At 29.0% G+C, this 11,308-nt stretch overlaps 1 protein-coding gene across 1 annotated transcript in view; it reads right to left on the bottom strand.

The window, feature by feature from the left end:
* Nucleotides 1–9,164: 9,164 nt before the first annotated feature.
* Nucleotides 9,165–11,308, bottom strand: part of LOC119586357 (two pore calcium channel protein 1-like) — a gene marked incomplete in the record, with an annotated part of 14,035 nt that continues 11,891 nt past the window's right edge. Inside the window, 5 exon segments of the mRNA XM_037935072.1 lie at nt 9,165–9,201; nt 9,534–9,624; nt 10,070–10,289; nt 10,607–10,758; nt 10,951–11,015. Of these exon segments, the coding sequence (XP_037791000.1) occupies nt 9,165–9,201; nt 9,534–9,624; nt 10,070–10,289; nt 10,607–10,758; nt 10,951–11,015 (565 nt within the window).

The following is an 11,308-nucleotide window of genomic DNA, read 5'->3' as shown; positions in this document are numbered from 1 at the left end:
CTCTCTCTATAATTATAGATCATATATCCTCTTCTACTCTGATCTCCCTCTCATATCCTATCTATATATCTCTTATATCTATATACATACCCTCTCTATATAGTGCTCTAACCCTATTATCTCTTCTATCTAAGCTATCTATACTCTCTCTCTCCATATATATCTATATCTCTACATCCCCTATATATCTATAAAACTCTATATCTCTTTACTATCTATATCTGTATGAAATTTTCTACATACAATTATCTATATCGCTATATCTCTATCCTTATATATAACGTATATATTATATATATCTGTATATATATTGTTTATCTATAACCGATCTATAATCGTATCAATCTCTATCATATACTCATCTACACATCTCTATCTATCTCTATATATATCTCTGTATCTCTCTCTCTCTCTCTTGAATGTATCTCCATTTCTCCATATAGACTATATTCCATATAAGCTATACTATCTCTATATCTATAATATATGCTATATAATCTCTCTCTCGTATATCTATATCTATCATTGTCTCTAAGCACAACACACTCTATATGCACTATCTATTCTATCTCTCTACTCTATCTCTCTCTATATCTCGATCTACTATTTATATATATCCTCTACTCGCCTCTCTTTACAAGCTCTCTCTCTCTCCTCTCTATCTCTATCCTCTCTCTCTCTCTCTCTCCTCTCTCTATCTCTACTACTATATCGCCTCTCTCTATCTCTCTTCGCATCTCTCTCTCCTCGTTCTCTGTCTCCTATCTCTCTCTCGATCTATCCTCTTCTCTCTCTCTCTTTCTCTCTCTCGCTCTCTCTCTCTATGTATCTATCTCCCCTCTCTCTCCTCTCTCTGCTCTCCATATCTCTCGATCTCTCTATCTCTCTCTCTGTCTCTCTCTCTTTTCTATATCCCTCACCTCTAGCTAGCCTCCTCTATCCTCTCTCTCCTCATCTCTCTCTCTCTCTCTTACTTTTCTCTATCTCTATCATCTCTATCTTTTCTTCTCTCTCTCTCTCTCTCTCTCTCTATCTCTCTCCCTCTCTTATTCTGTCTCTCTTACTCTCTCTCCCTCTCTCTCTCTCTCTTCTCTCTGTTATCTCTCTTTCTCCTCTTCTCTTTCTTCTCTTTCTCTCTTCTCTCAGCGTCTCTCTCTCTCTTTGTCTCTCTCTATCCTCTTTTATCTCATCTCTCATCTCAATTTCCTCTCTATCTCTTTATCTCTCTCTATCAGTTCTACTCTCTCTCTATCTCTCTATCTCTCTCTTCTATCTCTATCTTATACCTACTCTCTTCGTCTTTCTCTCTCTCTTCTTTCTCTCTCTTCTTTCTCTCCTGTCTACTTCTCTTCTCTCGTCTCTCTTTCTGTCTCTCTCTCTCTTTTTCTCCTCGTCCTCTCTCTCTCTACTCTCTCTCTCTCGCTCTCTATCTAGTCTCTCGCTCTTTGCTCTCTCTTTCCCTTTCTTTCTCCGCTCGTGACCTTTTTTCTTCTGCTCTCTCTCTAACCTCTCTATCTGACTTTTCTCATCTCTTTCCTCTCTGCTTTTCACTCCTATCTCCCTCTCTCTTAGCTCATAGCCCTCCCTCCCTCACCCCCTCTCTACCCTCCCTCTCCCTATTACACTACATTATATTATCTCCTTATCTCTATCTCTCTCTCTATCTCTCTATAACTATATCTCTCTCACTCTCTCTTATCCTATCTCTCTTTCTCTCTCTTTCTATCTCTTTTTCTCCCTCTCTCTCCCTCTCTCTCTCTCTCGGATCTCTCTCATCTCCCTCCTCCTCCCCACCTCTCTACCTCACTCATCCTATCTCTCCCTCCCTTCCCATCTCTTCTTTTCTCGATCTTCCTCTCTATCTCTTGTCTTTCTCTTTGTCTTATTTGCTCTCTCTCTCTCTCTTTCTCTCTTTTTCTTATCTTTTCTCTCTCTATATCTCTTTATCTCTCTCTCTTTCCTCTCTCTCGTTCTCTCTCTTCTATCTCTCTCTCTTTCTTCTCTCCTTCTCTTCTCGCTTTCTCTCTTCTCTCTCTCCTCTCATCCTCTCCTCTCTCTCTCCCTCTCTATCTCTCTATATTAGATGGTCTAGCTCTTTATCTCTTGCCCCCTCTATAATTCTCTCTCTATCTCTATATCTCTCTACTCATCTCTAGATCTATCTATCTCTATTACTACACCTTTTACTCTCTCTCTATCCCTCTCTCTAGTATCCTCTCTTCTCTATCTCTCTATCTCTCTCTCTATACTTTCTATCAATATATACTACCTATATCTCCTTATCTCTCTCTATCTATAATCGACATTATTTATATTATGCTCCTATTTATATATCTCTCTATTTATTCTCTTATACTTTATATTATATCTCTTCTTCCCTCATCTCTATCTATCTCTCTAGATATCTTCTCTGCAATCTATATATACCGCTATATACTATCATATTCTATATATCGATATCTATACTCTCCCTCTATATACTCTATCTATATCTATATCTCGCTCTATCATCTCATCTATCTCAGTTATATATATCTCATATATCATTATATACATTATATATATACTATATCTATATATATATATATATATATATATATTATATACATTATCTATCTATATATATATTATTAGTTATATCTATATCTATATATATATATCTATCGATACCAATATATATATTATATATCTATATATATATAGATATATATATATATATATGTCTCGCATATAGTTCATATCATCTATATATGTCCTATATATATCTATGTATATAATATCTGTATGTAGACTATATGATATCTTATCTATATATGTATCTCATATATATGGAGGCTCTATATCTATACATATATATATATATGTCTAAATATCTGTATATATATACTATTATGTCTATATATATATATATATATATATACAGACATTATATATATATATTATATATATTATATATATATAATATTATATTATACATACATTATATACATATATATATATATACTATGATATATATAATCGATTATATATATAAATCTCTACTAATACTCTATATTTGTAGCATCATATATATATATATATATATATACTATCTAATTATATATATTTATATATAATTTATATATATATTATATACTATCTATATTCAGTATATCTAGATTCTATATATATATTCTATACCATATCTCTTATATATAGTTATCTATATATATCTCTCTATATACTACGACTATCTATATATATCTATATATACCCTATATCCTCTGTACTACCTCTCTCTCTAATTTCTCTATATATATCTACGTATATTTCTCTATCTTTTATTTCTCTATCTATCTATCTCTCCGCTATATCTCGTCTCTTCTATCTCTATCCCATATATATATATTTTTTCTTCTATTGTATATCTCTCGCTCTCTACACTTCTCTCTGCTCTCTCCTATATTCTCTCCTATCTACTCTCTCTCTATTCTCTTCTATATCTCTACTCCAGCATTTACTCCTCTATCTTCTATCTCTACATAATCTTATTGTCCATTTCTATCATCTCTCTCTCATTCTCTCTCGCATCTCTATCTACTTCTCTCTATATCTTCGTTTATCTCTTCACTCATCTCTCTAATCTTCTCGATTTTCTATCTACTCGATCACCTCTCTCTATCTATTTCTATCTCCATCTCTCTCTCTCTAGTCTTCTCATCTCCATCTGTCGCTCTTCGTATCATATCTACACTGTCTAGTCTCTCCTGTTCGTAGTCCTTCTCTCTATACGTACCTATATATCTCGTCTCTATACTGTCTCTCTATACTCTTCTTCCCCTATCTACTCTATCAATATCTATATGTACTCTCATCTACTGTCTTCCATATCTCTATCATCTCTCTCTATCTATATATATTCTCTTCTCTCTCTATCTCCAGTCTACTATATCTCCTTCTCTCTATTATATATCCCTCATCTATATTATCTATATTATATAGATCCTATATATATATATACTATTATATATATATATTCTCTATATACACACATATATATATATATATATATATATATATCTATATATATATATATATATATATTATATTATCTATAGATCCACACATATATATAATATATTATCTATTTTATATATATAAAATATATAACTATATCATCTATATAAAATAATATAGATATCATATATATAACATAATATATATATATATAATCTATATATATAGATATAAATATCTATCTATGATATATCTCCTCTATATATCTCTCCTAAACATCAATATATATATATATATATAATATATCTATCATATCCTAGTTATCTCTATAATCTATATATCTATATATAATCTCTATGATAAATATATATATATATCATATTATTATATCTATGTATATATATCTATCATCTCCCCTCTATATTACGACTCTCTACCTAGATATATATATTATACATACATATATCTCTTCAAATCTATCTATCTAAAGCCTAAATCTATATCTAACTCTCCATATCCAATACTATACAATCTACATAGACTATACATAACATTATATATGTATATATTTATCATATATATATATATATATATATATATTATATATATACTATATATATGTATATGTTATAGATAATTATATATATATTTATATATATATATTTTATATATATATATATATATATATTTTACTATATATATATTTATATATATTATCTATATTCTTTATATATATCTATATATCTATTCTATTATATCTATTTATCTCTATATATCTTTATATCTATCTCTGCTTTATTATATGTTTTATATCTATCTTTATCTTCAAAATATATTTTCCTCTCTATTTCTATAAATAATATATAGTTCATAGTCTCTCTCTTTCTCTCTCATCGCTTTTCTCTCTACCTATCCTCTTCGCTCTCTTCTATTTCTATATCTCCTCTATCTATTTCTATTCTCTATCTCTCTCTCTATTTCTCTCTCCTATGCTCTCTCTCTCTCCTCTCTCGTGTCTCATCTCTCTCTCTACGATCTATCTCCTCTCTAAGCCTGATACTACTCTCTCGCCTCTATCTATCTCGCCCTCTCCTCTATCTCTCTCTCTCGCTCTCTCCTCTACTCATATCCTCTCTTTCTATATCTATATACATCTCTCTCTCTAGACATATATACTCATACTATATCATCTCTACATATATCTCACTACGAACTTCTATAGATATTCTATCTCTATCTATATTTATACATCTCTCTATATCCTCATATCTACGTCCACCTATAATATATATTTACCCTATCTATCTATACATATATATATATCTACTATTATATATATCCTATATATATATACCTATATATATATATACATATATATTATATTATATATATAAGTATCTATATATATATACATCCTATGTTATATATATATTCTAATATCTAATATGTACATACTATACTTGTCCCTATAATCTTTGTCTATTATATGTATATAATATGTATATATCTATAGTCTCTATTTGTGCATACTATATTCTATCTGTATTATATCATATGTGTAGATATATAGTGTGTGTATATCTCTATGTGTGTATTAAAAATCTTATATCTATATAGTCTATATTATTTATCATATATGTATATCTCTATGTCTATATTAGTATGTCTATATCTCTATAATGTTAGTCTATATATGTATTATATATATATGTATATAGATCGTATATCTATAGGTATATATCTATCTATTTGTCTCTACTATACTGTATCCTATCTATGTGTACTCTATTATCTTGGTTACTATCTTTCTCTAGATATTAGTCTCTCTATCTCCTGTATATAGCTTATCTTCTGTCTATATATCGCTCTGTCTCTCTATAGTCTCTCTATTTTCTATCTATCTATATCTGTTATACATCGATCTGTATCCTCTATCTCTGTCTATTCGTCTATGTATCTAGGATCATGTTCTCATATGACATGTATACTATCCATTCTATCGCTATCTACTATATGTCCTATATCTCCTGTCTCTCCCTCTATATATACTAGATATATATATATCTCTATTATAATCTTCTCATTCTCTCTCTTATAGCCCTAGATCTCTACTCTCTATATATCTAGATATCTTACATATATCTTCTCTATCTCTATATCTATAATCTCGTTACATATTTTCTCTATATCTATATCTAACTACTCTTAATATATCTCTATCTATATATGATCCATCTATATCTATATGTCTCTACCGTCATCTCCATATATCTTCTATCTGCATATATCTATTCTCGTCTTAACGTGTCAGACTCCTCTCTCTCTGTACCTCTATATCTATAGATATACTATCTATACATATATCTCTCATCTCTACATATCTATAATATATATCTCGCTCTATCGATATATATATATATCTCTCTATCTATATCTCTGGCATTCTCGATAGTATCTAGAATTCAGATATATACTATATTATAATATTATATATATATATATTAATCTCTAACTATAATCACATACATTTACTAATCTATATCTATATCTCTATCATCATATCTTCTATCTCATCTATACTATCTATATATAATGCATATCAATAATATACTATCATCTCGGGATATATCATAATATATATCTAGATATCTGTGTAATATAGATCTATATCCTCACTCTATCTATCTATCATATATATGTACTTATATATGTCCTTCATCTCTCTATCACTATATGTAAGATCTATGGTATATACTTTCATACTGTCTATATTTATATGTATATCTTTTATATATTACATCTAATATAGTAACATACTCAATGATACATAATATATATCTATCTTATCTCTATCCTCTGAATCATATCTCTCTCTCGATCATCTCTATCTATATGTATATATTATATATATTATACTCTAATCCTATCTATCTCTATCCATATATCTCTCTCTTTATCTCGCTATTCTATATACTGTCTATGTATACTATATGATCTTCTCTCATCTCTCATATCTATATATCTGTTCTATACTCTCTGTCTATATACATATGTCTCTCTATATCTCTGTCTACGCTATCTCTGTACTATCTATCCCAAACAGTCTCTTCTCTCTACGCTATATCTCTGTCTATATCTCGTATGTCTCTATCTAGTATCTGTTATATATATGTATTATATATCGCTCTATGTATCTATCTCTTCTCTCCAATCTCTCTCTCTCTCTTCTCTATCTCTCTCATTGCTCTGTCTATACCTATTGTATGGTCTATCTCTTCTCTGTATCTATCTACGACTCTATGTATCTCATATAGTATATCCTCTCGCTCTCTGTAATATATCTATATATATTATACATATATATGTATATATATATACATATATATATATATATTATATATATATATATATAATCTATATATATATATATCTATATATATTTATATATTTATATTTTGTATATATTCTATATATAATACTATAATAAATGATAACATATATGATATATAGATATAAATATTATATAAATTATATACAATATTAAATATTATTATATATATCTATAATATATATTATATATAATATATATATTATATATCTATATATATCTCTATATATCTCTATAATTAATATAGGTATATATATAAAAAGCATACCTAAATCATACCAATAATAATAATCTTAATACAATCTGTAATATTATAATATTAATAATAATAGTACCATAGTTACATAATCGTAATAATGATGATGATAATATCATAATATAATAATGATTGATGAGCTGACAATGACAATGATAATGGATAATGATATGATATGATAATGATACTGGTACTGATATAATACATAAGAATAATAAATAATATACCTAAATCCTGCTAAAATAATTTGTGAATTTTAGTTTATATCGCGCTGATTTTTTTTACCAGGTTGACTTTTTTGTGATTGGTGCAGCTTTCATTAGTGGCCATTTAGAGGAAATTTAATGCTGTGGTAAGTTTTCTGTAATTAAGCATAATATATAGCTGTGTATGCTGTATATACATCTGAAATTCATTATTTCTTATCTAAACTTTTTTTTTTTTGACATAGACATGGACCTAGTTATGGTATTGCAATTTTAATCTTTATCATTATCATATTTACAAGAGCATTCTATTTTTCTCACATATGATAGATGAAGATAGTCGTCTTGGCACTGGATGTAATTGCTAGTGTTAAGAGTAACTGCGCTTGTCAGATCATTGAAGCCGTGACCGTTTAAAGTCCATTGTACACACTATCAGCAGATAGGTCCCTCTCTCTTAACATATGGAGGAGTGCTTTTGGTAAGGATGTATTATGTTTGTGGTGGAACTTTTCTTTTTAACTTATCTTTTGAATCAAGTAATAATTAAATTTGCTCTTCAGATAATTTTGTTGGAAGAAAAGTATTACTAGGATGAGCATTACACTTTTTTCTCTTTTAGGGTTTTTCATTACGTATATGCAAACAAGATTGAATGATAATAATATATCATGGTTATTTGTCAAATGGCTATAGGCATGATTTTTGCGGTGTTAAATATTTTTACATACAACGTTTGTTGTGAGAATCTAGATTATATTTTTTATCATCTTTTTTCTTCCTTTAATGTCGCCATGTATTTTACTACATAGTTGCCATGTGGGATGGAGCATTCCAAGGTCCTGGTAAAAATCTACTGGATATGACCTAGAAACGTGGGTCGAGGCTCTTCTGCAGCATGAGAAACTAGCAAGACCGACTTTGGCGTAGAGCCCATACTGTAATACAACTTCATTTATGTAGTTCATGCATTCCCTTGTTCCTTTGGCTCACTGGTGTCACCTGGCATGATATCCTTTTATATGAAATGATGATATATTCTGATATATATATCATTTTTTGCGTGTTTGTGTTTATTGAGTCGGTAACTTCCTTTATTTCCAAGTCAATAATTCTCTTTCTTCATATACATATCCTCAGTAATCACTTGTGTATTCCTTTCTCTTCTATATCTTTTGTCAATCTTATTCTAAGAATTGTCTGACATAGCAATGTCAAAAAGTTATTAGACTTCATGAGATGTAGAAATGGGCTGTTGAGGTAGAGTAATTGAGATTCGCCCAGTTGTTGTAGCTTGTGTTTATGATGATTTTGTGGTTCATAATGGATCAAGTTCAGACAATGCCGTGAAGATGCTACACAAAATGAAGGAAAGAAAAGTTACTTAATAATAATTGGAAACTGAAATATAGATAATTGTCTTCAGAAGTTAAATAATTTGCAACAGACTATAGTTTTGTCCAGATGTATACACAGTAAGTAAGATAATAAGACAAGAAAAGATCAACCAACCAAAATACATTTTTTTCATTTTGTTCAAGTGTTTTATATATGCATAGTATGTATGCATAGTAAGTCATTAATCTATTATAAAGTACCTATCCACCAACCACAATGGATAAAGTATTTTTTTACATATCTAACTTCACAATTTACATTACTGCTAACATGTTATAAAAATACTTACTTTAGCACAATGATAACGCAAATAAGATGAAACAGCATGAAGAACAAGCGTGCCCATGCATTTGTCACAGCAGCATAGCCATAAGCAATAAGTGTTTAGGAATTAAGGAAAATACGATATTATAAAAAATTGTGAAAAGAATTTCAAAATTGCCATCTTATCAAAAATCAAATCTATTTCACTGACTTGCATCAAAATCTTAAAGCAGTTTTGAACTTGATCATTTATGAACAAAAATCATTCACTAAACACAAGCTACAACATAATGGGCGAATCTCAATACTCTACCCTCAACCAGCCCCATTTACATCTCATGAAGTCTAATAACTTTTTGCATTGCTATTTCAGACACTTTTAGAATAAGATTGACAAAAGATATAGAAGAGAACTACACAAGGTGATACTGACTGGATATGTAATGAAGAAAGAGAATTATTGACTTGGAAATAAATGAAGTTACAGACTTCAATAAACACATAACACAGCAAAAATGATATATATATCAGAATATATCATCATTTCATATAAAAGGATATCATGCCACTGGTTGACAACAGTGAGCTCAAAGAGAACAATGAATGCATGAACTACATCATTGAAGTTGTTATTACAGTAGTGGTCACGCCAAAAGTCTGTCTTTTCTAGTTTCTCATTGCTGCAGAAGAGCTCAGACCCACTTTCTATGTCATATCCAGTATATTTTACCAGACCTTGGAATGATTCCATCCCAATCATGGCAAATATGTAGTAAAATACCTGGCGACATTTAAAGGAATGACATAAGATGATAAAAACATATAATCTAGATTCTCACAACAAACTTTTGTATGTAAAACTATTTACACACGCAAAATCATGCCTATATCATTTGACAACTAACCATTATCTATCTTTTATCTATCATTAATATTTGTTTGCAATACGTAATGAAAACCCTAAAAGAGAAAAAAGTGTAATGCTCATTCCTAGTATATTTCTTCAACAAAATTATCTGAAGAGCAAATTTAGATTATACTTGATTCAAAAGCTCATAAGTTAAAAAAAAGTTCCAACACAAACATAATACATCTTACCAAAAGCACTCCTCCATATGTTAAGAGAGATGGACCTATCTTGCTGATAGTGTGTACAATGACTTTAAAACGGTCAATGCTTCCAATGATCTTGACAAGCCGCAGTACTCTTAACACTAGCAATACATCCAGTGCAAGACGACTATCATCATCTATCATATGTTGAGAAAAATAGAATGCTCTTGTAAATATTGATAATGATAAAGATTAAACTGCAATACCATAACTAAGGTCCATTGTCTCATGTCAAAAAAAAAAATTTAGATAAGAAAATAATGAATTTCAGAATGTATATACTAGCATACACAAGCTAGTATATTATGCTAAATTACAGTAAAACTTACCATCAGCCTTAATTTCCTCTACAATGGCCATAATGAAAGCTGCACCAATCACAAAAAAGTCAAACCTGGTAAAAAAAATCATGCGTCGATAAACTAAAATTCACAAACTTATTATTAGCATTATTATTATTATTATTATTATTATTATTATTATTATTATTATTATCATTACCATTATCATTATCATTATCATTATCATTATCATTGTCATTGTCATTGTCATCATCATCATCATTATTACTATTATTATTATTATCATCATCATTATTACTATTATTACTATTATTACTATTATTATTAATATTATTAATATTATCAATATTTATTAATATTATTATTATTGTATTACTATTATTAA

The sequence above is a fragment of the Penaeus monodon genome, chromosome 3 (genome assembly GCF_015228065.2).
Source record: "Penaeus monodon isolate SGIC_2016 chromosome 3, NSTDA_Pmon_1, whole genome shotgun sequence".
In the NCBI taxonomy this organism is placed as follows: Eukaryota; Metazoa; Arthropoda; class Malacostraca; order Decapoda; family Penaeidae; genus Penaeus; species Penaeus monodon.
Note: the sequence above shows the minus strand (reverse complement) of the source record. Positions and strands in the feature narration are given on the sequence as shown.